General features: G+C 42.8%; 3 protein-coding genes across 9 annotated transcripts in view; 1 reads left to right on the top strand and 2 right to left on the bottom strand.

The window, feature by feature from the left end:
- The window catches only part of MOB1B (MOB kinase activator 1B), a 34,697-nt gene extending 31,991 nt beyond the window's left edge, over positions 1-2,706 (bottom strand). The window contains exon 1 of the mRNA XM_063310690.1: positions 2,548-2,706. Coding sequence (XP_063166760.1) covers positions 2,548-2,561 — 14 coding nt within the window. The 5' untranslated portion in view covers positions 2,562-2,706. The remainder of the gene's footprint in view (positions 1-2,547) is intronic.
- Positions 2,707-4,822: 2,116 nt separating this feature from the next.
- GRSF1 (G-rich RNA sequence binding factor 1) lies at positions 4,823-13,473 on the top strand. Its single transcript, XM_063309640.1, has 10 exons — positions 4,823-5,156; positions 7,109-7,259; positions 9,032-9,187; positions 9,285-9,428; positions 9,980-10,115; positions 10,350-10,528; positions 10,632-10,753; positions 11,691-11,826; positions 12,003-12,089; positions 13,301-13,473. The coding sequence occupies exons 1-9, from the start codon at positions 4,872-4,874 to the stop codon at positions 12,050-12,052; spliced, it is 1,359 nt and encodes a 452-aa protein (XP_063165710.1). The 5' UTR covers positions 4,823-4,871; the 3' UTR covers positions 12,053-12,089; positions 13,301-13,473.
- A 1,729-nt stretch (positions 13,474-15,202) lies between these two features.
- The window catches only part of RUFY3 (RUN and FYVE domain containing 3), a 55,783-nt gene continuing 43,458 nt past the window's right edge, over positions 15,203-27,527 (bottom strand). For 3 of the 7 annotated variants that reach the window (XM_063309925.1, XM_063309923.1, XM_063309924.1), the window contains 6 exons: positions 22,727-22,846; positions 21,077-21,194; positions 19,208-19,284; positions 18,383-18,410; positions 17,446-17,514; positions 15,203-17,008 (listed from right to left, as the gene is read on the bottom strand). In XM_063309925.1, the coding sequence (XP_063165995.1) occupies positions 16,865-17,008; positions 17,446-17,514; positions 18,383-18,410; positions 19,208-19,284; positions 21,077-21,194; positions 22,727-22,846 (556 nt within the window). In that variant the 3' untranslated portion in view covers positions 15,203-16,864. Of the gene's footprint in view, positions 17,009-17,445; positions 17,515-18,382; positions 18,411-19,207; positions 19,285-21,076; positions 21,195-22,696; positions 22,867-23,045; positions 26,879-27,527 lie in introns of those variants that run through there. The other 4 variants (XM_063309927.1, XM_063309928.1, XR_010068395.1 and 1 more) reach the window with 3 other exon arrangements.

The raw sequence follows: 27,527 nt of genomic DNA, 5'->3' as shown, positions 1-27,527 counted from the left end.
ACCATCAGTGCTTCACAAAATTAGTCTTCAACAAAATTAGTCTTCTACAATGAAGTGCTATGCATTGTTTATTCTTGAAGCCCCCAGCATATCATGTCATGAGTACTGATGGTGAGCAGGAGGGGGCCTCTATCCAGGGGGGAAAACGCATGCGTAGTACTGAGGAATTAAGCAGCCATTCAAAGAGACACAGATCAGACCCGCCTTGACTTTTGGGGTTTATCTGTCTGGGTTTTACCACGCTTCTTCAGTTTGTTAGGATTCTGTCTTATGTAGCAGTAATAAACACTAGAGACCTACTCCTCGTCTCAGTGTGATTCCTGACTGTTAGGACATACCCCTTGCCATTTATCCTTTTTTTAAGTGGTAATTCATTTAACTAACGCATATTATCGTAATTACAATGTCTCCACTCCTATGTTGAGATTTGGTTTCTGCTTTCGAACCAGGAAACCAAATGGAAATAAACATAGGCTGCACATATTTATGTCCTAGTCATCACTACTGTTTTGGCATAAATCTTTCTCCAGATTAATAGAACTAACTTTTAGAATTCTGTAACTGATATCAATCTGACAATACTACACAGTATTTGGAAAAAAACATTTAATAAATCTGGATCACACCCTCAAGATACTTATTATTCCAAAGGCTTAATAAAATTTGGCCCTACTTATTTATTATTATTACTTGTGTACCATTTTGGGGGTAAACCCATACTTAAGGATGTTGCTTCCTCAAAAGTTAACATCAAGAGAGTTCAATAAGGACAGTTATTTGTTAAGATTTATTCAGGAGTTCAAGGCAACATATCTAGCACTCCTTCCGCACAATAACTGTGTAAGGGATGCACCAATCTTTAATAGATGGGCTCCTATCATTTCTCAAAGGCTGATAATGGAAGTGGGGACATAATTTTTATTAACACAGTTGTAAGATTTCTTTCCAGGAAAATGAAGCATCACCCTAAAAACAATCTCCATTCCGACTGCAATCTGCCAGAGCAAAATGCAAAATTTCGAGGACACAAATATTACTTTTTTTTAAAAAAAGGCACACAATGTGTATCCTCTAGAGCAGTGTTTCTCAACCTTGGCAACTTTAAGATGTGTGGATTTCAACTCCCAGAATTCCCCAGCCAACATTCCCAGGAATTCTGGGAGTTGAAGTCCACACATCTTAAAGTTGCCAAGGCTGAGAAACACTGCTCTAGATGCTCTAGAAAGACCCACTGGGCTGTTAAGAACCAAACAACTACCTTCTTAATTAAGATACATATTTTGAAGGTTTTTTTTTAACTAAATCACAAACTTGCTTCTAGGAATTTTTTAAAAAATCATTAAGAAAAACAAGTGCAGCTGCACAGCTGCGATCAATGGCCAATATGTAAAAGGTGGAAGGGCATCTCCATATAACAGGACCAACTGGGTTACTGTCAATCGGGATTAAAAGAGACAAAACAAAAACAATACACAAGTACACAAAATGTTTCGTTCTACGTTGGGCATCTCACCCATTCCTTCATCTGAAGAACCATTGGAAAAAGGCCAGAGTCATTGAAAAGGCTTTTGGAAAGGATGATTGATTACAGGACCCCTGCATTCCCTTGACAAGGGTGGGAGAGATGCAATTCCATTTTATGGCTACTGAACAAAACCCCTGGGGAGTCACCCAGCTGCTGTGAGTGGAGACAGAGGGGGGCAAAGGGAAGCAAAGATGGGGGGGGCATGACAAAAACTCCAATCACCCCAATTCAACTGCAGGGACTTTATTTAGAATTATTGGTCACCCAACTTCAACACACTTAACACCCACACACACCCACACACCATACCATATAGATCACAGCAGATCACCTCCGGGCACCCGGAAACAAGGACTGGCCCTCCCCCCCATTTTACTTCATTGGCTTTCTAGGAAAGAAAAACACTTAAAACTTTTCAGAGAAGAGATACGGGGGTTGGGGGGGAGCAACTCATCCACCAGCCCTCCTTCCACTTTCGGATCTCTGAATCCTCTCCCGCTCTGCGGTCCAGGAGAGCCCACCCCATCCTAGTCCTACCAATCGTGTCCATTTTTAGAGGGGGGAAGGAGGAGAGAGAAAGAAAGGCCAGCAAAGGCACCCCCTTCTCCCCCACAAATAAATATATATAGATTATGAACGCGCTTCTCGCTTCCCCCAGGAGCCGAGGTGGACGGGAAGGCGGCGGCCGGCCTTGAAGGGGAGGAAGGAGGAAGCGGAGGGAGGACGGGGGCGAGGCCAAGGGTAAGCCGAGAAGGCCAGCCAGGCGAGGGGGCGAGAAGCGGCCCAGGCGGCGGGCGAGAAGCGCCTCGCCCGCCCCACCGGGCTTTCCGGCCGGTTCTGTCCCGAAGTCAGTCAGTCAGTCAGTCAGTCCGCCCGCCCACTCGCCCACTTCGGACACGGGGCGGAGGCGCGTCCGGCTGCCTTCCTCCCGAGGACCCGGCCGGCCGGGCTCAGGGCTGTTCCCCGCCGGCAGAGGCCGAGGCGAAAGCGCTCTCCGCCGGACGCGCGCCTCTCGCACTTACAACAAGAAGCTCATGATGGCGGCGGCGGAGCAGGAGCGGCTGCCTCGGCGCAGCTCCCAATGGCAGGCGGCCGCGGCGAGGGAAGCGAGGAGGAGGGAACGCGGGCAGGCGGGCGGGCCCTGACGAGGCCGGCCGCCGTCCGGAGCCGCCTCCCCCTCTGCGTCCTGCGCCTCGGAGCGCGCCGGCGCCGGCTGCGCCGCCCCTCTCAGGGCGCTTTTTGCGCGGCGGGATCCCTGAGCTCCCGCCCTTCCCAGGCAGGCTGGGCACGATGGGAGTTGGAGTCCGCCGCGCATGCAGGTCTGGGAGGAGAGGGTGAATTTCTAGCCAACGCGCAGGGCAGCCCTCTTGAGTGGGGGCGACTTGCCCCGCTCGCGGCCGGTCGAGGGCCCCCTTTTTATTTCCTCTTTTAAAATCAAGGCTCCTGCGCCTCTCGGGCCTTCCCGGCTGCAGGTCACATTCACAGGTAGGGCCTGCCTGCCTGCCTGCCAACGCACTTTGCAAGCCATAAGAGGAGGGTTGCTCGGAGGATGCTCATCTACTGTACCAAGACCCAGGTGGTATTACTGCCGGAGCCACAGTCGTGGGGTTCAAACTCTCTATTGGGACCCAACTGGGGCAGATCTATTATGAAACTAATAAAGCTTAAGCTTCAGGGCCCCTAATCCCAGAGGGGCTCCAGAAGTGACTTTAGTCCACATTGCTTAAAAATTACGGGTCTACTGTATGTGAAGGGGTTTTTAAAAAACAATATTAATAATATAGTGTAATAACAGTTCAAGCTTCAGGGCCCCAAAAATGTAGGTCTGCCACTGGGAGCGGATGACATAAAATAACATGGATGAGATAGAAAAACATCTGGCTACCCATGTCAGGCGATTCCCTGAAGCGGGTATTTGTGAACACAATTGGTCTGGAGTGGTGTTGCAAGAAACATGTTGCACTAAACAGTTTTCAACATTTGGGGCCAAAGTGTTCCATCCTCCCTTGGCAAAAAAAATAATAATCATCATACAATACACACAAAACAAGCCAAAGAGGATTCCCAGGAACCTGCAGGTTATGCTCAAGGCATGCTAGCTTCCATTCTTTTTTTTTTAAATTTAAAATTATAAAGATTAGGCAGAGTAGGAAATTTGGTAAAGAGTGTTGGAGGGTACATTGTTACCCCAAATGCCACGTTTAGATATCCAAGCGCTGTCCTATAGGCCTGGTTCATACAACGTGAAGGTGAAAGGACCCCTGTGCAAGCACCAAGTCATGTCTGACCCTTTGGAGGGACACCACTTTCGTGACATTTTCTTGGCAGACTATACCGGGGTAGTTTGCCATTGCCTTCCCCAGTTGTCACTTTCCCCAGCAAGCTGGGTGCTCATTTTAACGACCTCGGAAGGATGGAAGGCTGAGTCGACCTGAGTCGGCTACCCAAGAATCCAGCTTCTGCTGGGATTGAACTCTGGTCGTGAGGAGAGTTTCGGTTGCAATACTGCTGCCTACCACTCTGCACCATACGTTTAATACAACCTACTAAACCATAATTCCACAGCTAAACTCCAGGCCAGTGTTTCTCACCCTTTGCAAACTCGGTAAAATGAGGACCCAGCTTGCTGGGGAAGGAGACAACTGGGGAAGGCAATGGTAAGCCACCCCCACATAGTCTGCCAAGAAAACGTCCCAAAACCGGCGTCCCCCCAAAGGGCCAGACATGACTCGGTGCTTGCACAGGATACCTTTCACCTTTCACAGACTTCAATTGCCAGAATTCCCCAGCCACCATGGCTGGCTGGGGGAATTCTGGGAGTTGAAGTCCACACATCTTAAAGTTGCCAAGGTTGAGAAACACTGACTTGGAGTCTGTCTGGGGAAGGCTGCAAGGCTGGCCAGGGGCGTAAAGAGCCCCACTCCACAAATAGGGGTGCCCGGAACCCCACCTGAACCACGGAGAGGGAAGAACGAATGTAGTAAAAGGTATCCCACCCCCCAAGCGGATCTTCAAACAGGCCTGTAAAGTGGCGGGAGCACGCAGCAAGGGGCGGGCTGCGCTGCTTTATTGTTTGCACGCCAATCAAACGAGGCTGCATCTTCAAAGGGATTTGGCTGCTTCAGGTCAGCGGGCTTTGCAGCCGCTGCTGCCCGGAGTCCGCTCGCTCGCTCACGCACGTGCGCAGTCCAGCCCCTGAGCCACGCGCCCGCGGCGGGCGGGGCCTCCGCTTCCCACTGCGCGTGCGCAGCCCGTCCCTCGGCGGAAGGCCCTTGGCCGCGCGTGCGCTGGACGGCCTGGCTCGCCCGGGCTGGTCGCCACGACGTCGACGAAGCCTCCCTCTCCCATGGCCGGGACTCGCTGGGTGCTGGGCGCGCTGCTCCGCGGCTGCGGCTGTAGTTACAGCAGTTGCCGCCACACCGGCGCGGCCTGCCTGCCGCTCCGGCCCCCCTCCTCGTCGCCGCCGCCCGCCGGCGCCCTCGGCCTTTGGGGCCGCCGCCGCCTCCTGCTCTTGCTCGGGGCAGCCACGCAGAGCCGCGGGTTCTCCAGCTCCGCCGGGCCGGTGCCCGGCTTCGGCTCCTGGCGGGGATCGTTGCTATCCCCGGCCCTCGCGGGCCGCTGCTACAGCCAGGTATGCCGCGGAGGTTGCCCGTGGTAGGGGGGGTGCCTCGCTCTAGCCCCCCGTTTTTGCACCGCCTGCCCAGGAGGCGTCTTGGACTACAAAACATCTCATCTCGGGCCTCCTGGAGGCGCCGACCCGGGATGAAGGTCATGCGTGACATAGGCCTCCCCCCGCCTCAGCCCTCGCCTAGTCAGGCTGCTTTTTCTCCTCTCTTCTGGAAGGAAAATGGTCGCAACATTTGTATCCTTGTTCAACACGTGCCGCCCGCGTGGGTGGGCAGATCCCCTTTTGCCCTTGGGCTGATCCTGCTGGGGGGGGGAGGGCTTGGGGAATTAGGCTCTCTCTGCCCCCTCCCCCGCAAGCTCTTTGCAGAAGTTGGCTTGAGGGTAGAAAGAGCCTCCCGAGCCCTCTTCCTGGGATGCCTCAGGAGATGCTGGCGGGTATCACTGTTTCCCGGGCGTTTAGGCGTTCTTCAGGCTTGGTTGAGCACGTGATGAAGTTCATGTTTGTGGCATTGCTTTTCCTATCCAACTTTGCAACTTCTGGCAGAATATATAACTTAAAAGCCCTCAAGGAACCTGTTGCTGTAGCTTAAAACGGGTCTTCCTTTCCAAAACTATTGAATTCTGGGTCTCATTTCTTCCTGTGGGTCATCTTGAAAAGCATTGACAGGGTGACAGCCTGTTCCTGAATACTACTGGTTTATTTTTTACACACACGCACGCATTGAGGTTCATAAAACAATTGTACACTCTTGGTATACAAAAGAAAGAAGCCCGTTGTGAGGCGACATGCAACTTCTAATAGGCTGTTGTGGTATGAAAGGCAAATAAAAAGAAATCTGAGTTTGTTTGAGAGCAGATAGAAGAGGTTTCACGTTTTAAAGAAACACCACAAAATGGGTTCTTTTGGGTTGTGCAGTGTGGCAGATTTGATTGTGAGGAAATGTTTCAGAAGTACAAAAACAACACATATTGGTGTCTTATTAAAACTGATGTATCCGTTGCTAAGATGGAGTCCTGGAAAGGGATGTAGCTGTTTTAATGAGTCATAGACAGATCCTGCATTTGCCTTCCTGTGGGTTCTGAAATACCTCTTCCAATTGAATCTGCAAGATGCACAGACATAATATTGTTTATATGCATTGCAAATTATGTAAATAGCTAAACTAGAAACTTTCATCCTTCAGATTAGTATTTCCCCAGCTTCATGGTATCTTTCAAATGAATTAGGACTACAACATTTAGAATTCCTAACCAGCATCTCTGGAAGTTATAAATCCTCTACAGTGTACTAGTTTGGCAAAGGTGGCTCCTAACTGCTAAGTTTTTATCTTGATCCTGAGCATATTTCCCTATCTGTTGCAGATACACATATGTAATACTGAAGACATGTAATTCTCAAGGCCATATAAAAGCAGCTAGATATACTGTTGAAGCAAACTAGTCCTTTGGTGTAGATGGGTCTGGAATATCAGTCCACTTAGCTCATAGCTTGCCTAAACTGAGGTGGTTGTAAAATATGATGAGAACTGGTTTTATATCTTCCAAGTAAACTTACGCTTTTTAGCGTCCATCCTGGAGTGAAGTGTGTCCCAAGACTCTTGTTTTTCATATGCTGTTACACACTTAGGGGTTCATTTACAGCAGTAGTTGCCAATCTATTAGTGGTGACAGGGATTCATTGTGTGGCTTTTCATGATGAAATGACTGCTCGTAGTAATCACCGTAGGCAGGTAGAACCTGCCCTTTTGATGATATCCCTGAGATTTTATAAGATGTCATGTGAGAATATTGAACTCTTGTGAAATTCCTCAATACTGCAAGGTCTCAGTCCTTTTTAAAATTTTAATATTGAAATTTAATTAATTTTCAGCTTGTGCAGGTTCCACAGGAACTGTACCATTTTACCAGTCCCCAGGATACAGTTACGGCATTTAAAAAATTCCTCTCTCTTTGTAGGATCAAGAGTCTTTTCAAGAGGGATATCACTTACCCCCAGAATATGAAATATCTCCAGAAGAAACAGAAGAGCAGAATGAAGTGCATCTGATTCGAGCCCAAGGCCTGCCATATGACTGCACTGAGCAAGATGTTCTCAACTTTTTTTCAGGTAACTTCTTTGTCCTGATTGGCCCACATGTAGCAACTAAAGGCCACCACCTCCTGGCATTAAACCTATTGCTTAACGTTTCACATATATTTTATGATGTTCAAGGTATATTTTATGAAGTCACAGCTGGTGACTGTTTTGGGTAGCCATAGAAATTTAAGCAGGATTGGACCTGGTTAGCACTTGGAAGGGTACCACCAGGGAATCCCAGTGTTGTAGACTAAACTGTAATTGAAGAAGGCAGCTCTCTGGAAAAGGCCAGCACCAGGGGTACAGCCAACAGTGAAGGGATCTGTTTGTTTGTTTGTTTTAATTACAGTTGCAAGCTGAGAGGGAGAATGTATAAAAAATATCCCTCCTTCCTGGATATCCTACCTTTTCTGGATATCCTCATCAGCAGAGGAAATGATGACAAATTAGAAACACAGTTCAAAAACAACCCACACTAACCAAGTGCTCCATTACCAAAGCAACAACCCAACCTCCCACAAGAGGAGCTGCGTAAGAACACTATTCAGTTGAGCACAAATGCACTTCAGCAACCCTGAACACCAGAAAAAAGAAACAGACTGCCTACACAGCATCTCCCAACAAAATGGATACCCACACAACTTTATCAAAAAGTGCCTGACCGCCCAACCCACTGCAGCACAACCAGCACAAGCTATGAAAAGGATAACACTGCTATACATCAGTAACGTCTCAGAAACAGCCAACAGACTATTAGAACCACATGGCATCACTGTAGCACACAAACCAACTAAAGCCCTCCAAAACATCTGAAGTAAAGACAGGTAGCCCAAGAGGAAAAAACAGGAGTCATCTGCAACATACAGTGTAAGGACTGTAAGAGCCACTATGTAGGACAGACAGACAGAAGACCAGCAGGGCACATCCACGAACACCAACTGGCAGTCAGAAGACACGATGAGAACTCCTTCATCTCACAACACATGGACAGACCCAACCATAGTTTCAGCTGGGAAGCTGTGAGCATCCTAGACCAAGCCAAATCCAAAAAGCAAGGGAATTCCTGGAAGCTCAGCATTCAGACAAGTCAGCCATCAACAGGCACACAGAGATAGACCACATTTACACACCATTCAAAAGAGACAATAGAAAAGCTAAGAAGGAAACAAAAGGACCAGAACACCTCCTCTCCAATACCCAGATAACAGGGATTAACACCAGACAAACAAGCAGAAAACAATACCCTGGCCAAGGAACTACCAACTCAGACAAACAATCAAGCAATAAACAACAGCCTAATCAAGGAACTATCAAGGAGAAAACCACACCCCCACCAACACTGGCAGGGCAAGCTACTGTAAGTGTGGCAAGCAAACTCCACACTTAACTAGCACTGATGATGTTACCTAGTCGGATGATGAAATAACTAAACTCAGCACCAAGGACTCTGCATATCCCTCCTTAACATATTTTGCTACTTTAGAAGAGTTGATTTAATTTGAGGCTGTTGCATGGGGCAGAGGCTGCAATTACTTACCTAAAATAGGTGTAGAAAGCCTACCACAATGTTAATACATTTGTATTACCCACCTACCTTTTTTTAACAAATTAAAACAGCAGCATGTTTTGACTAAAATTAATGCATTTTATCATACGATACTGAGAGATTACAGAAGCTGTGAAATGGGGCTGGGGAATACCAAATACAAAACATCCAAATACATTCCAGTTGATTCATAGGGTCTCAGGAGAAAAGAAAGGTTTCTCGTGTCTCTTCATCCACACACTTGCTAACTTTCTAGGGAGCAAGGTCCGAAATGGCGTGGAGGGCATACATTTCCTCTTATACCGAGATGGCAAGCGCAGAGGAGATGCTATAGTTGAACTTGAGTCCGAACAGGATGTGCTGAACGCCTTGAACAAGCACCGGAAATACCTGGGCCAGCGCTACGTGGAAGGTACTTCTTGTGAAATGGTCCAAGAACCCTTTGCCTGACAGCTATAAAGTTTTAAATAAATTCACCATTTTCTGGGTTGGACTTCTTTTCCCAACAGTTTTTGAAATACGTAATAAGGATGTTGATGTCCTAATGAGGAGCCTGAAGTTCCGTTCGGCACCCATAAACAATGATGGAGTGGTACGACTGAGAGGTCTGCCCTACCGTTGCTCTGAAGTAGATATTTCAGAGTTCTTCTCAGGTGACGTTACATCGAGCACTCATTCTCTCTCTCTCTCTCTCTGATTGTGTATGTGTGTGCATTGGATCATTGAATTGTTTTTGAATTATTAAGAACTTGGAGGCATCTCATTTATTGTGTATTAAGTGTATGACTGCTTGGATTTCTTGAATGGGCAGGAAAAGTTTGCATAAAGGAGATAGTATTGTGGCCTGTTTAATATGGTTGCAAACCTGCTTTGTTTTAAGATCAGGAAAAGAAAAGAATGAAGAGGAAAGAAATGTGATTATGTTATGAAAGTAGCTTTTAAGACAGTAATTTAGAATATTAAATTGGCTTGCATCCTACATCTGTGCTGAGCTTGTTTATAGAAAGATTTGATCACTCAAGGACAAAGTAAAAATAAGCTGATGCATAACATAGCAAGATCATTATATTTAAGGCAGCTTCAGGTGTTTTACTGTGCTACAGAGCATGTACGCATTTTATTTCTCTTACCAACAAATTGCAAGATACGCCTTTTGGTTACCAGGGTGAGTGTATTGACATGTGCAAAATGTCTTCTCTTTCAGGTTTGACTATACAGGACATAGTATTTGTCTTTGACTACGAAGGAAGGAGGAAAACAGGAGAGGCATTTGTACAGTTTGCAACACCAGAAATGGCTAATAAAGCTTTGTTGAAGCATAAGGAAGAAATTGGGAACCGGTAGGAGAATAATGTAAAATTGGCCCTTTTCAAGAGGGAATTAATGGGCAAATTATCGCTTTCAGATAAGGCAAATAGTTTTTGTTTTGAATATGAGATGGTTCAGTGGTGGGCAGTTTCTTGCTACCTGTTGAAAGTTCTGATGTTTGAACTGAGCTTTGGTGTATTAAAAAGGCTGCTTTGACAAGTAATAATCATGATCTAATTCTCTCACTTTAAAAACAAACATTATAGCTATATAGAAATATTCCCAAGCCAAAAGAGTGCAATTCGAACACACAGTGACTTTTTCCGGTATAAGAAGATGATGGCATCTCCCATTCCAAAGCAATGTTCTGAAACCATTTTTGAGGAAAGCAAGTTGAATGAAGTCTCAAAGCCCAGTCTGGCGTATGAAAATGAAAACAAAAGTGGTAAGTGTTACATCGTTTGTTTGAGGTAATTTTCCTGGAAAAACAAATACATGGCACATAAATATAATTTGCAAATGTTTGTTCTGCTTTCTTGACTCTACAGAGGCTTTTAAACAAGTATTTGAAAAGCCTCAGGATGTGGCTGAATCAGGATGTTTCTCCTCCCCTTACTTTGTCCACCTGAGGGGGATGCCTTTTCAAGCAACAGCGCAAGATATTATACATGTATGTAGGGGTAAGGTTATTTCAAACACCCTGAGCAATTGCAGGTGGAAAACACCCTTCTTCAGTCTGAATTTTAATGTCTTGATCAGTCACTGAAACTTGTAGAAATACCAGATTAACCTGAAACTAGTTTTAGAAACTCCTGGCTGAAATGCAGTTGTTTGAAATTCCCAGTAGCGTTTTGCCACTAGGGAATGGATGAGTGCCTGGGGGTGTTAACTGCAATTGTTTGCCTGAGAAATTGAATGCTAACACTTAACATTTACATTACTCAAACTCAAGAGTTCAGGCATCTGGCCTATGATTGTTAGCTTTTTTTAATACTGGTCTGTGATTTGATAGTTAACTTTATTCTTTTAGTTACAGTTTAAAATAATGAGGTTGACTAACAGTTGTTGATTTGACCACAGCTTCTATCTTGAAGGCACCAGGTTGGTAAAACTGTCTTAGGATATACCTAAAGAGGGGGATTTTATAAAAATATGCTTATGTGATTGTACATGCATAAAAGTGCGTCAGGATTGTGCTGCTTAAACCTGGCCAGCTGCTCCTAAGCAGGAGAGATTTTGAGAAACAGTTATTGCAAAATATGTGAGGATTGTAGGGTCACTCTGTGTTCTCATGAAGAAAGGGTGAGGAGTCCTCAGAGTGTCCTAATCATTGAGAGCTCCTGAAATAGCTCTTGGGATTTCTGCTGAATCTCCAGTATATGAAACATCTTTGGCTTATTTATGTTTGCTTGCTTATAAAGCAGGTAATTTAGTTTATTGTTGAATAGATAGATCAGATTTTAAAATATGCAAGTTATAAATATAGAAGTGTACTGCATCAGCTTCTGTTTAATCTTAGCTTCTCAAAACTTTATTTAATAATCAGATGAATCATAAAATCTGACTTGCCACTTTCCTGGTTTTTGTTTTTGTTGTTTTGTTTCAAGTTTTTTGCTCCCCTAAAGCCTGTGAGGATCACAATGGAATATAATTCAAGTGGCCAAGCGACTGGAGAAGCAGATGTTCACTTTGAAACACACACAGATGCAGTTGCAGCCATGGCCAAGAACAAGTTTAAAGTCCGTAAGTACATCTTGTGATTTGTTCACAGGTTTGCAGTGTTTAACAGCAATTGTGGGCAGTGCTATACATTTCTGAATAAACTAATGTCCTGAAGGCAAGTGTCAGTCATAGCACATATTGTAGCTGATAGAGATTCCCTCAAGTTGATTTTCCATATACCTTCTTTTATTTTGCAGAACATAGATATATTGAATTATTTCTGAATTCATCACCAAGCAGAAAATAGAGCAGCCTGTGACAGTGATATAATTCCCAAAGTTTAGGTGAGTTCATTGGCAAAATTGTATTGGGGGAAGTGTGGTCTCTTAAGGAACAATTGGATTCTTTGGGCAATTAGGGACATTGTTTCTCACAATGGCCACTCGGATACCTTTGGGAAGAGCGCAAGATAGCTTTGAAGGCAGTGACTTTTTCCTGTTACTAATTCCTGATAACTTGTATGCAGACATACTGCTTCTGGGAGGCAGCATGTAATCGTCATGGCTGGTTGCCACTGGGTAGCTGAATTCTCCATAAATGTGACAGTGGCCAGTTTCAAACTAAAAATGGTTTGGACCAAGAGGAACATACTCTGTTTTTAGGACTGACTTTTTAAAATTGTTTTAAGTTTTTGAAATGCACATAAGAAATAGGCTAAAAAGAGGAAGTGTGGCACCTCATATCCAGACATGTTTTCTCTGAGATGAACATGTTAACTGGGTTCAATATTCCATGTTCAAATATTATATTCTCTAATTAGTGGCTGTGTGACAACCTATCAGTTCACATTTATGTTCCTGTAATCACCTTTAAACTGCTACTTATTCAGGCTTTTGCAATCATTAAATCTCAGAGAAAATCTGGCTTTTTCCCCCAGCTTCATTCTCCCATTAATTAATTTTGATTCTTTGGAACACAAGCTTAGATCCAAGCTGCTGAGCTTTGCTCTGTTTAAGAAATTTATTGTTAAGTCAGAACCAAATTTACTTAATTTATTCCATTGGGAACTAAGGGACTTAAATCCATTGACTAAAATTACACATTGCAGTAAGTCATTATTTATTTAACTGTAGTTGTTTGACTGGATTAGCTCAACACTCTAAGCCATCAACTATAGTTTACAAACATTTGCTGGTTCACCCAAGATTGCCTCAACATTTCGTTTTAAAGTCTTTTAAAAAGCATATAAGAAGTGCTGTAAAATAGCCAGATTTAGAACATCATTAAGGAGAACATGTGTTCTCCTAAAAGGACCAAGGGCTTGTGTCAAAATTAAATACTGCAAATGAAGTATATGTGATACTTACTTTGTGTTAATTCTTTTGGCAACTCTTGCAAACTCTAAACACAGAAAAGTTGTACTAGGCTGCATCTGTACTTCGGAATATTGCCTTACGGATGTCATTTGCAACTGGCATCCTTGACTTTTGATCATGGGGTAGGGAAATAGGCCAGTGTTCATCTCTGTTGATTTACTTGTGTTCTTTCTCAACAGATAAATCAAGATGCGTTTCACCTGCACACGTTCCTAGAGCTGGACTACTGTTGTCCCCCTCCCCCTGAATTGCCTTTCAAAGAAAATCCAGTGGCTGCATCTGAAACCCTTACAAAATGTTTGTGCAGGATCTGTTTTATGTAAACCAAAATTAAAGTTGAACTGTACTTAAACTTGCTACAGTACATTTCCTGGTAGATTGGGAGCCAAGCTGAGGGGGACCAGAGTGGCTTTGGTTATCACTTCTGACCATAGCTGGTGCAGAGGGAGATAGCCTTTTGCTTCAGAACGTTTGGGCAACAAAGCAAACTCAACCATTAAATGGGTGGGAGGGGCCAGTCAGCCTCTAGCAGGGAGGGGGAAGAGGAGCTGCAGGAAGTTGCGGCCAATTGCTATCTGCTCAGATACTATGTTTGTGTGAAACTTAGTACCAGCAGGGCTTTGAGGCAGGAACTTGGAGGAAATGCTGTCGTTCACCATATGAATGCGGTGGATGCAACTGCATGCAAGAAAGAATGTGCTCATGAGAGTATCTTCTATATTGTAATAGGCTCAGGAGGCTGATTTAGATGGTATGCTTTGTAGGGAGTTTCTGCATCAGAGTCCTCTAGTGGCCGGAATAAAACATTACTCATCCTGAAGAAAAATGTTGAGCATATTTAACGTGAGCAATAGGAATACTTCTTTTTCCACACTTGAGCTTTCACTCTCAAGTTGTTTAGGCTGATGTAAAGGTCTTTCCAGACAAGCAGGTTACACAGAAATGGGGATGGGGTAGTGTCAAGGTGACCGCTAATGAACAGTTTCCTTGCTGGGTTTTTGATAAGGTTAAAATGGTGGAATATCATTAGTGGCGTGCTGGCAGAAGGAACTGGACAGAAAGTGGCTTAGCTGCTTCCCTCCTTCCCCTGGCAACTAATTCCTGCCTTCCTAAATGGGAGCTGAACGTGGGGTGCAGGGAGATCTCCCCCAGTCTCCCGGTTTTGCCTTCCGTGAGGAGTTTCTTACTAGCAAAATTACCCTGGCAGCCTTATGTTGGATACACAACCCCTGTACATCTCTTGCTAATTCCCAGATGCGTGTTGCAATGAACTACGACAAACTACACAAAAAAAATTCCTCCTCTAGATTTCAAATCTCATGTTTAACCAATTGGCAAGATCAAAACAATGAGATTTGTGAAACGGGCTTGAGCCCTTTCTAAATACTTTTTTCAGGCTGTTGCATAAGAGCCTCATACAGGCTAAGTGTTCTATGGATTATGCTGTAACGGACACCGGTGACCCCAGCTTCTATTGCCATGATCATCAACTCTGATCATCAAGTGGATGTAGTATGCTTAACAGGTTGTTTTCCTTAATGCAGTCATGGTGCTTCAGGGTCCTGTATCTTATTTTGAGAGTTCTTCAAATTGCCTTTAACTAGTGCAAGTCCATTCAACTGCCAGACATGTGAGGGTGATACTTGTAATCTGACCATAAAAGCAGAAATGTAGAAAAGTAAAGCAAAACCAAGTGAGTCGTCATAAAATTAAAAAGATGAGTTTTTACAGGGCAAGTAAATAAAAAAAGCAAAAAAAAGCAAAACTGCTTTACAGAATTCTCCATGAATAGAAGTGTTAAAATCAGATTGCAGAATGGCTTCATGTTTCTCCAAAGGAGAATATGTGTTATGTAGGTTATATTACAGTTTGGTTTTCTTGTAGGAACACCAGCTTAAGACATTTCTCCCTAGAAGCAAATATGAGCAGTGATAATTAGCAAAAAAAAGAATTACTGCACTGAGAGATCTTGAAAGTGCCTGTCCATTTCAAAGTAAAATTAAATTTTTAGAAAGCTTGGCAAGGCTTACATATGGTCAGTAAAGACTGCATTATGCAGATAAATAAACAACAAATTCAAATACATTCTGTAGCCTCATTTTAATGTCCGGTTAGAGTAGACTAACTCTTACAAAGGATGAAACACTTTGGAACTGTGCAGTAGTCACCACTGTTAAGAATTCCCTGCTGTTAAGCAACAGTCTCCATTACATGTCACAATATATTCCATAACATGCTGCTAAGCTTTCAGAAAACCATGAAATAATGGATTTTAAAAATCATATTGACCTAAGTTGAGTTTAAATGAACTGTAGTACTGCCCATATAGTCCTATTTTGTCACTCACATTTAGAGCCTGAATAAGCAGCTCTGGAAATTTTACTTAAATATTACGGATTCAAGTTACTCTATTTCAAGACATTTATTAATGAATGAATGTTTACAGGTCACCCAAACCTGTTACGATTCTTAGTTGCTGGCCTTGGCAACCTGCAAAATAAGACACCGAAAAAATTCCCTTTTTTCAGCAAAAAGACTACTTTTGCTGAACATTTGTATGCCAAATTTCAACAAACAATAGATGCAGAATAGCTGCATACCACATTCTGTCTTTCAAAGACTCTGTAAATGCAAACCTTTTTTTAAGCAGCGAAGAAACTCTTTTAAGCTTGAAAACTTTCTTTTAACTTGAAAAATACAAAAGAAGCATGTTTATGGCATTTCATCCTTAACCAATTGCTTTATTGTTTTTGTTTTTTATTCTTTTAATTTTAGTTTTATTGTTTTGCCCATGAATGTTGCCAGAGATATTTCTGAAGAGTTTAATCAGGTGCTTCATGTTTTACAAAAACACAGTTCTTTAGAGTAGAGCTACAAAAATGCTGTACTGGGGTTACAAAGGGCCTGCCAGAATCACTTCTGGCACTCACCCCCAGAGTAGGTAGGGTCAATATTCTGGGGCCCTTTCCTCCCATTCTAGAGAGGTTTAAGGAGCAAAGTGTATTCGCTAATTCTATTTTAGCCCTTGGAACTCCTGAAGCCCTCCCCAAAAAATCAGGATTGGCAAATGGCCCTCAGCAGCCACACACAACCTGGTGTGGCCCTTGCGATGTCAAAACTTGTATTCCCCATTTTAGGCTATGCAACAGGGGTTGAATATATTGAATGAATGTATCACTGAATCTTCCATAGAGTTGGGTATTCCAAGGTAGTGCTTGACTTACAGCTCACACAGGCCTATTTATGAAATGGGGACTTCCACATAGCTCACTGGTCCTTTCTTCTACAGAAAACAATGCTTTGGCTAGACTGGGATAGTTCATGTGACTGGCAGAGACCACTGAGAACTGCAACTTCTGCTCAGTTGGCATCCCTGGAAAAGTTGAAGCGTGCAACGTCCTGTTTTCTATCAGGGCACATGCTCTGAGTCCATCAGTGGAGAGCTATGGCCAGTATCTTCTTTGTCATATCTCAAACTTATGAGCACAGTAATTGTTTCTAACAGAGACCCATGAATGAGAAATTCCCACAACCTACATCAGACATCAGGTGAAAGTCTTCAAGGTGCAGTCAACCCAAAAGCTTCAAACGTATACAGTTATGACTGATTGTCAACGGACAACATCTGACCCCACATTCTTTCGACTCTTGAAATACATTTCAAGCAGCTCCAGAGATGATCAGAAGCTGACTCATTTCAGAGAAGAAGTCAGCTAATGGAAAGCACTGTCACCTTCTGTGTCCTATGACGGGCTTGCAGAATATTGCTGTATTAAGTGCTTGTGGCAAAGGTTGCAGACACGCTCTGGGTTGATGCTAGATGGAAGAGGCAGTTCATTAACTGAACAATCCTCACAGAAGACGCCACCACAGTTCTTGCAGATGTTCTGAACGGGGGAAAAATAACAAAATCACTGAGAATTCTAATTCACTCAACTGCAGTACGTCTTCTGAAGTGAGGAGGAAAAAAGTCAATTTTTAGCAACTCAGTGGTTCAACCATTTAATTATTTCTTTCCCTCTGCCATCTTGGGAGACCAAGGGCTAGAAACTGAAACTAGAAGCTGGGGAAGAGGGGTGATGACACAAACTGCCCAAGGCTTGGATTTGTTTTAGTTAATAAACTGTCCTATTGCTAAGATTCAGGCCAGTTAGCAAATCCCTCTCCATCTTCCATGCAAGACACAATGAGAACTCCACTCATTGTGCAACAGTAAAAAAAAGTACAGATCTGCTATCTCTATCAAATGTAATGTAACGTAACGCTATGGCGCAGCATAACAACAGGGCCAGAAAATGGTTGCACAAGAGATGAGCTGAGTTACCTTTCTTTTGCTCCGAGTACTCTCTTCTTGACACAGTTGACACAGTATGGACTCCTCAGGAGCTTGCTCCTAAATCATTGAAAATACATTCTCATTTATGCATATTTTTGGTCAACCCTTCCATTTTTCCCATGAATATGCAACTTACCCTTAACTAAAGCCTCCCCATTCAAATGGGCAACATTTTCCCTTTCAATTCTGGGCTTGGCACGTCCAGATAGACTCATAATAAATAAAGAATGCAGTGCAGACAAAGGCCTTCAACATAAGCAACAATTCTTAAACCCAAAACTGCCAAAAAATATTCTACCAACATCAGCATCACCCATCTGGGTTGTTATGCCTGAGGATTGCGGCCAACGGTTTTGCACCATCAGGAAATAGTTTCTTGGGTTTTAAAGTCTAGTTTTTTTCAACTGCTATGAAATATATTTAACAACTGCAAACTCAATCCATCTTTCATATCCTTATGTGTGCTACTTATAATGGCTATATTCTATCTCCAGTGTCAGAGCTTCTGAGTATCGGTTGCTAAAAAGCACCTAATCTTAACGTTCTGAATTGTTTCAATATGAAATGCCAAGTGAAAAGCAACTGGAAATGTTTAATAAATAAATTCACAGTAAGTATTTGGTGAAATGAGCAAGTTAAAGAAAAAAGTCCAATGGTTTCCCCTTATTAATTCTTATGAGTACTGCACAAAAATCAGAACTCTACATTCTAAACCAGTTTAGACATGAGTTTTGTGTGTACCAATCAGCCACAGATGATTAACTGGCATCTCATGGCCTCTTAAACAATGGGACCATGCAGCGATAACTCTTAGCAAAAACAGGTATCACATTTGCACTGGCAGGAATTTGGAAGTTCAAGCCAGTCTAGGTATGAAAAAAAAAATCCAGCTACTGTTCCAGAATTAATAAAACCAGTTACTTACATGCTCCTCTTGCAGGTCAGGGGACATGCTGCAACATAAGGTATTGATTTAGCACGTTGCTTCATCTCCATCTTGTAAGATCAGGTATTAAGTGTGCTCTGATTTCTTGTATCAGCCCTGTGCCTCAATCAAGTTTAACATACTCATTTATCTCAGACATAAATAGGGTTAGGATGCTTGACTCCACACCAATCTTTCTTCAAATGCAAATGGCACACGGGCTTCTTCATAAACCCCAAATCAGATTCCCACAAGAACTTATCCTCACCATGCCATCTTCATACATCTGGCTTTCTACATTTGTTAAAACTAAGACAATAAATCATGTTCCTAAGTAGGAATGCAAGTTATACAAGAATGCAGGTGATACAAGCTTTTGTTTCAACCCAAAACAGAGGCTGAAAAATGAAGATCTTGAAACTTACTACAGTGCAAATCTTTACGACATCTATGTTACTTGAACTGCCTTCACCATTTCCCCAAGAAAATGTTATGCCCAGTGGGGAGATTTGGAGCAATTTAGTATGCTGAGCTTGGCCATACAAAAAACTGTATTGTGTCTGAAGGCAATTACTTGGCAAACTCACTTCTCGTACCTACACCAACTATGGCCTTAATGGAACCTATTTAAATTGGGACTGATACACTAAGAATGTTCTGCAGCAATCATGATAGGGTTTCATATATAGGCAGCACCAGGAATCACAAGAAGTCTTCCAAATTGACCTATAAATTATAAGTACCATCACTCTGTTTGTTTGTTTGTTTGTTTGTTTGTTTGTTTAAGAAAAGTCAGAGATTATGATTCTTGTATTTAGTCCATACCTGCTTGGTAGAGCTGCATTCTCTTTCACCGGTGTTCTCCATCGAGAATCTCCTTCAGGGTGTCTGTTGCTTGAATGCTGTTAAAGCAAGTAACACATTAAGAATCAAAGCAGAATACCCCAGAGCAGACTCTTTTATTTTGAATCTGCCACCAAAACCAAGGGCTGAAAAATTCCCTACTTTTCTTTAACGGTGCTGTTTCCTATTGAGAATAATGGAGCCACCTGCCACTACCAGATCACAGATCAATTAAAAGATCAGAATGAGAACTGGATCATCAGAATTGTCTGCCTATGCATTACCCTCCTTGATATGGGGGTATCTTACGCAGCATACAGGAAGTCCTCACTTAACAACTGTAATTGGGACCAGAATTTCCATTGCTAAGTGATGCAGTCGTAAAGTGCAATGTCATGTGACCGCATTGCTTAGTGATAGCAATCCAGGCAGTCCCCGTTGCCATTGTTAAGCAAGGCTCAAGGGTTGTTACGCGAGGACCTCCTTGCAACTTCCTGCCAGCTTCCCACAAGCGAAGTCAATGGGGAAGTCAGCAGGAAGTTGCAAGTCCCAGGGAGCTTGCAAGTGGGCTATTGGGCTGGCAAGTGGCTGTTGCGGCATGGCGAGGCTGGAGTGGCTGCTGTGGGGTGGAGGAGGGTGCACAGGGGCCACCATGTGGGGGGGGTGCTGCAGGGATGCGCAACAGAGTACGAGATCCCTGGGATCTCGTACTCTGTAGCCAGGCTTTTCAGGACAAAAAGCTGCAGGAGTGCAAGCAACTTAGAGGAGCACCTTGCAACCTTCCCTGCCAGCTTCCCCACTGATTTTGCTTGTGGGAAGCTGGAAGGGAAGGTCGCAAATGGCGATCATGTGATCACAGGGCTCTTCAACCATCATAAATGCGAGCCAGTTGCCGAGCACCCGGATCACGATCATGTTACTGCGGGGGTGCTGGGAGGGCCAGAACTTCAAGGACAGTCACAAGTACCATTGTTCAGCACCATCTTATCTTTAAAGGTCAACAGTGGTCATTAACCGAGGACTACCTGTACTGATTCTTTCAAAAAGGTGTACAGTATCAGTATACCTTACGTGCAGGTATAACAGTGTGAAATTAATTCCCTTCAACTTTAATGACACTTCTTTTGTGGATGCATGAGAAAAGGAGATTGCATCTCAACTTTTTATGATATAAAATAGAGACACACTTGATTCAAGTTTAACTCCTGGTGATTTCATGTTCATGAAGTTTTCTTGGTAAGAATACCAAAGTGGGTTTTCTTTTCAATTCTCAGTCCAGCCTACAACCCTGGAATTCTCTGATGGTCTCCTATACAAGTACCCACCAGAGTAGACTTAACTCTGCTTAGCTCCCAAGCTTAAACAAGGTCAGCCAGGTGCTGCCACCTGCCAAGTGCTTTTGGGTCCAACACCTCTAAACTCTGAAAACAGCCACTAATCAGACTGATGTAAGAATCTTTCTGAAGACTGATGCTTAGAAAAATCCCTTATCCATCAATACAAGCCTGCTAATGATTCTGAAAACCTCAGAGGCTACAATTCTGCATCAGCTGCAATGGTTACAGTTAGGTTTTGAGATCTGATTAAATGGTTTGGGATAGATTAAAGCCCCACACCTGTTTTAAGTGTGCCGTGTGTTGTGTCTGTAAAAAAGGGGCAGGGCTTCAATCACACGGATATTGACTTTTTTGACACCCCACCCTACAGACCCCCCTGTTATAGGATATTTCAATATGACTGACAGAAGCACTAGTCCCAGCCACAATCAATAAACACTATGCTAAGCACCTGGTTTAAAAAGGAAGTAACATTAAGCCAGTTATGTATAGAGCAACAAAAAAGAAACATTACTATCTTTGATCCTGTCTTCTGAATGCCTTTGTTAGGGCTGAACAAGCTTTTGTTATCTGGAATTCCATGAGGCAAACGCAACCCCTGTTCACGCCTCAGTTCAAGTTCAAGCTGGCCTCTGAAGTAACAACAGGAGGATATGTTGAAATATAACATACACCTGAAAAAAAGTAAATTGGTTCCCAACCTTTCCCATTAGAACTATCCTTTTAAAAATGACAAGTTTGATTTGAACAACAATAAGAGTAATTGAACAAGGCCATACAAAACCACTAAGTTTGGAAAATGATTTTGTGGTGCATTGGATCTCAGAGCACCTTTCTGCTATTTATTAATGCCTGTATGTCTTTTTTCAGGCTCCCAGGCAAGCCTAAAACATAAATGATGATGCTTTACGGAGGTGACTTGTTAAAGTAATCACAACCCTTAATCCAAGATGCAGGTAAAAGTTTCACCACATTTCTGCCTGTTTTGGGGGGAAGTTTTAAAGCTTAAGGGGTCGAACCTCCAAAACCCAAGGGCGTTCTGCAAGGCCATGCATGGCTTATGGGGTGACCATGATCAACACTGACCTATTCCCCTCCCATCCTCCCCAGAATACTGTTACATGTACATCCTATATATGCTTACTTGAGAATAAGTCCCACTGAATTCATTGGGGTTTACTGCTGGGTAGATATATTATAGAATTCTAGAATATTATAGAAATACAAAACTGTAGAATTGTAGAATTCTGCAGTTTCATAGTTAACTTCTGCCATGGATTTGTTCTACAGCATCCCCTGCAGTGTACCACTGCAGAAAATTTCAGTTTAATTTTATTTATTATTTCACTTATTTCAGTTTAATTATATTTACTGTTCTTAATTTGCATTGTAAACCATCCAACAGCATATTATGATATTCACTTTATAAAGGCCTTGAACAAATAAAGCATTTTTTAAAAGTATTACTTTGAAGTGTGCAGGATCACCCTTTATGAGAAGTAGATACACCCCGAAAGCATGACATGGATGCTTAATTCATCTCCAGTATCAGCTCTTTAGATACTCAAGGGCCTTGCCCTTCTCTGATGATCCCTCCTGCATTCCCCATCTTTGCCTGACACAAACACTGGCAAGTTCAACATGGACACACAGAAACATGAGGAAATTATGTCTGTATACCACAGCCAGGCCTGCTCATAACTCACCAATGTGCAAAGAAACTATACTCATCTACAACGTTTAGCTATTCAGGGTCCAAGCATAAATTGGCATGCTTTTGACGTCCATGAACAGAGGATCAACACCAGTTAACTAAAGGGTAAGATGGATGGATGGATGGACGGACTGAAGATCCAGGCACTTATTTAGGTAAACAGTGGTTAATGGCTTTCTCTTTGAGTGCGCCATAGCAACCAATGGGTGACCAGGAAAAGCAGGGGCAAAGTTGGAGATAACTTGCAAAAAACCCTAGCCCCTTGCCTGGTGCAGGTATATAGTCTCTCTCATAATTTTGGAGTCCTCAGAAGATCATTTCCTCTCTCAGATGGGAAAATGCAAACAAAAGCATGCAAGGAATTCAGCAAAATACCTAACAGATACACCCGGCTGGAAAAAGCCCACCCACTAAAGATACCCAGGGGAACGGAAACAGTTCTCTCTTCACCGCTGCTTGGTAAGTTGCTCCACCTCCACCTGAAGGCTGTTGATCTTCTCGCCAAACTCCTGCTTGAAGAGACGATTGTCTTCCTCCAGAGATTGGCGTTCTCGCTCAGACTGCTGCAATCTGGGTATGAGCCACATGAACTTGTGATAAAAAACAAAAGCCACGGTGGGGAGGAAGACCGAGTTGAAACAATAAATAAATAAAACAAAAAGCTTAATGGAAGATGGGAGGGATAAGTGTGAGAACGAGAAGGAGGGCAGGGACAAAAATGAATTTAAAGGAAAACTAAAATGGGTGAGGTGAACCAGGCAGAAGGAGCTTCTCTTTTCCATTTTTTTATTCTATTACTACAGTTTACAGTCATTAGATGATAAACATAAAACATCACTTTTATCCATAGTCAAAGCAAATCTCAAGTACAGAGTATGTGAAAGGTCTTTGTGGGTTCTTTATTACGTTACACTGCAGCTTTATACAAGTAACCGGAACTTGCATCATGGGATACCTAAGATATTAGTGCATTTATCTAGCCCCATCCACAACCGTCACATCAGGTGAAGCACGCAGGGTTCCAGATCGAATACAAAGTTGTGGGCAGTTGGTTCGGGTTCCCAGACTATTTCAGGTGCTGCTCAACAAGGAGAAGGGGGGAAGTATACTATCACAACACAGAAACTGATTTTGGCTACTTGAATCCACCCACCAGGGGGCAAATACTTGGGATGAAGGCTTAACTGGAGGGTGGTCAGGTAGAATAAATTGCTCTGCCAAAATGTGGATTATGCCTGCCTTTCCACTACTGAAACAGGCTCAAGAATTCAGTCAGTCCCATGGCACCATCTGCAATGTATTACTTCAAAATACATGGAGGGGATTCTTAGAAAGTATCTCCAGGTGGAAAACAGAGAGACCTGTACCATGTGGCCACCTGTACATTCAAACTGGCCTTTTGTTAATGTTTGGTTGGCAGCTGCAGAGGTGGAGAGGTGCCAGTTGGCTATCAAAGCTCCCACTTTGTCAGCGGTTTGTCCCAAGGCTGGGAGACACCAGTGGGATGAATTCCACAGTAGAGAAATTCTGCAAAGGTAATATTCTCTGCTCCCACTGGAATCAAGGAGAAGGCCCTTGAGAGAGAGAGAGTCCTCTCTCACACAGTGACTGAACAACCACCTGGGAGTAATTCCCAACATGTTGCAAAAGCCAAAGACAGAGGAAAATAGGCCAGCTTACACAAAAGAGGGAGACAAGCAGCCTCTTTTATCACACAGGAAGGAGGAAGATATACAGAAGGAGTTGAATGTTGTTTCTCTAAGGCCTGTTCTTGCAACACAGCAATTGCTGAAATTCTGCAGGTATAGTTTCTAACTTTCTTCAGTAAAATTCTTCTGAAGTTCTTGGATGTTTTATGAGTTAAGTGGTTTCAGTCCTGCCTGTTGGGTGAAGCCTGACAGCCCACAAGCAGGAACCTAATTTCTCAGGGGTGACTATCGCATTTTTCCTGGGTGCAAAGCATGAGTTCAAAGGATATTTTAAATAGATGGGACTGTGGATAAAAATGTGAAGCAGCCTACTCGGGTAATAGACTAGGCACCAACCTTGGCTAATCTTAATAAGTTTAGTAGAGCCAGATTTGCTTATAACATGGAAGAGAAACTACCAGAAAATATCAGGGCTGTAAGCTTCCAGGCTATAGACACCCCAGAAGACAAGTGGAAACCACTTCCACACTGTTGCCAAAAAAGCCAGATGGCTGTGACCATGAAGTCAACCAGAGTTGAGTTTGACCCAAAGGAAACTTCACCTACCCTATTTGGGAAGGGACACTTCTCCTCTCTCCCAAAATTTTGAGGGTGATTCCCTACCACTAAATTTCACACCTAGTGAAGATCAGCCAAAAGACATACCCAATGTACATGTGCAGTGTGGTTTTATGAAAACTCAAATTGTAATTCTAGGGCATTCTCACAACATTGACTGTATCCCATTGAGATATTTTAATGAAAGTACTAATACTTTTGGATAGAAATTAACCTGCCATCCCCAAATGCAATTTTTCAAGGTCCAGCAAAATAAATAAATAAATAAATCTGACTGGTGTTATCAGACAGATTTATAAGCTATGAAGTGAATGAGATTTTACAGCCATACAGATTTTAAAATCAGACGATTATTTTTCCTTCCCATCTTTTTTCCTGTTTCCCAATTTTGCCTGGACACAGCAAAGGTGATTTATGTAGGATGAAACTATTTCAATCCTACTGGAAACTGAGAAGAACACCTTTTTTTCTCTCTCTCACACACACCCATCACACATGGACATATCCTAGGTTTACGCTTCCCCAAGTCCTCAATCAATATAGCCCAAAGCAGTACTGCCTAGGAATGCTGGAAAATGTAGCTCCACACATCTGGAGGGGACTTGGTTGAAGAACTATTTAAGATGAAAACAAAATAGTTTGGATAGTCTGAGAAATGTTGGTAATTATCTACACACTGAGACCTCTTTAGGATCTAGCACAGTGACCTCTTACAACCACCTCTGATTTGATCAGAAATAGGAAAAGAAAAAAAAACATATTGTTGAGTTGCAGCACAGCGTTTTACTAGACTGTCTAAGGCTTAGAGGATCACTACAGCTCCTAGCAAATTCCTTGTTTGATCCAGATCACTCAGAATCAAATGTTAACAGCAGCAAAAGACAGATTTAAACAATGGCCCAATTATTGTACGCTCTCAGTCAAAGAGGGATCAGCAGTAAAACACTACCAGTTCTGTTTATCCCTCTTATGCATGAAAGGAACAATTACTCAGCCTTTCCTAAAAGAGGAAGGGAAGGTAACACACACATATCATAAAAGGTCCATCAGGAAATGAGAATCACTACCTTTTAGGGAGAAAAGGCAGAGGTAGAAGGCAATGCAAAGGGAAAGAAGGGTTTACCAATTAAAAAAATAGCTAACAGCTAGATTTTGCATCCATGTCACCTAAAGGGGAGGAATGAATTATTTCCCCTGTTAAGAAAGTGGCCTGCGCTGGCTTATTATCTTAGCTCGTCCTTGGACTGCAAAATTCTTGGGACAACTTTGAGCGATGAGAATCTGCATGATTTACATTGTCTTAACTCTGGGTTCTTCCGATGGGTACTCCTTAATACCCATCCACTGGCGGCTACATCAAACAAAGGGGCTGTTCATCGGATGAACTGGCAGGTAGCCTTAAAAGGAAAATCTTGGAAACAATGCAATTGTTCTCAACTGCAAGCTGAAGAGAGGGAAAAATGCAAAGACCAGAGTGAGTCCAGAGAGAAGTGTAGTTTGCTCCGCTCTCTCAAGTGAGAGACAAGTTCTCATCCTGCTTCAGCTGGGTGATTTTACGCACAGGATCTGGGAACTGGATTATCTCTTCCGCAGGGCGCTGTGCAGCCCCCACATCTCAGATGCACTCCCAATCTACAAAAAATTCTGAGCAAGGCTCAGGTGGAAAAGTGTACAGTGCAAACAAGCCTTTGGTTAATAATGGCCAAATACTTCTAAAAGCAAGCTCTAACCATGATGGGTGTGTGTCCTGCTTATGATCAAGTGGAACCACAAAATCTACAAAATTATGGTTTCCTGCAGGGTCCCAATTTTTCTCTCTCTGTTTTTTTCAGTCTGCTTTGCAACAGGGAAACAGAGAAAGATCTGCTTTCTTTGAACCTGATCATATGGGGTGAGGCAGGGACATTGCTATACTTTTCTCTTACGTTGTAAAGACTAAAAAAAGGAAAAAAGTGCAGTATACAGTTGCATGTACATGGCCACAAATCTCATTTTTTCTATTTTCCTTCTGGAGTACTCACTGATCAATTTGCTTGTAGTTTATTCAAAGTTTAAGCATTAATAGGGGAAAGGAAAGCTAAAAGTTAATTTTTCTATTTCCAAATAAAATCTTTTTTAAAAAACTCCCACCAAATTCCACGCCAACTTTAGGTGACAACATGTAATTCTGACATCTAAATTCTCAAATTCATTTTGCTCTTTGCTCATAACAGAGCTGAGATGTCAGAGTTGTGATGTGACCAGCTGCAAAAATTAAAATGTCTAGTGGGGCTTCTGAATTAATTTGTTTGCTGCGCTATTTAAGGTTTTTGCCTGTTTCACCAAATCCTTTTCGCTACAGAAAGAAAGGAAACAAAAATGACATGTGGAAAATGGGGATTGGAGTAGAGAAAATACGCAGTAAAAGAAAATACCAGTTAATTGAACAGATACCAGTGACTGTATATTACAATACTTTAAATAAGCACAACTTAAGTACAACTTCAACGCTTGATCTTCATTTCATAAGAGCAAGGCACAGTAACACATACCTCAAATAAAATTACATATTTTCAAAGTTCACTGATGATGTATATGTTTCAGAGCCCCTTATTCAGATGTTTTCTCAAAATTTAATTTACCTGGTTCAATTCAAACATCTGATTAAGCCACAATGTGATATATTAGTTGAGCTTAGCATGTCATGCAACCCAACCATCATGGCTTGTAAACAGTGATTATGGCCTGCCACAGGGTGTGATGCCCAACTAATGGTGGCATATTGAACAAACCAGTTATGTAACCATGACATAGCACATTGTATCAACTAGATTTCAGTCTATAAAGAAATGGAGGACATACAGTTACATTCTGACTTTTCCAATTTTACATTAAATTTTCAGTCCACGTTGCCAAAACTCCAATGTGCACATAAGATTAAGAGGAAATATACTTGCACTTGATTATTCTGGTGTGGTTAAATGAAGAACTTGGAACTTTACCTT

This window comes from Candoia aspera, chromosome 8 (genome assembly GCF_035149785.1).
Source record: "Candoia aspera isolate rCanAsp1 chromosome 8, rCanAsp1.hap2, whole genome shotgun sequence".
Lineage (NCBI taxonomy): Eukaryota > Metazoa > Chordata > Lepidosauria > Squamata > Boidae > Candoia > Candoia aspera.
The sequence above is the reverse complement of the archived record's forward strand: the minus strand, read 5'-3'. Positions and strand labels throughout refer to the sequence as shown.

What these genes read in the sequence shown, in the direction of transcription:
- GRSF1 (XM_063309640.1), top strand. Translation starts at nt 4,872, where the DNA reads ATGGCCGGGACTCGCTGGGTGCTGGGCGCGCTGCTCCGCGGCTGCGGC. An exon ending in GGGCCAGCGCTACGTGGAAG is followed by an intron (nt 9,188 to 9,284) that starts GTACTTCTTGTG and finishes TTTTCCCAACAG; the next exon opens with TTTTTGAAATACGTAATAAG. An exon ending in AAGGAAGAAATTGGGAACCG is followed by an intron (nt 10,116 to 10,349) that starts GTAGGAGAATAA and finishes CAAACATTATAG; the next exon opens with CTATATAGAAATATTCCCAA.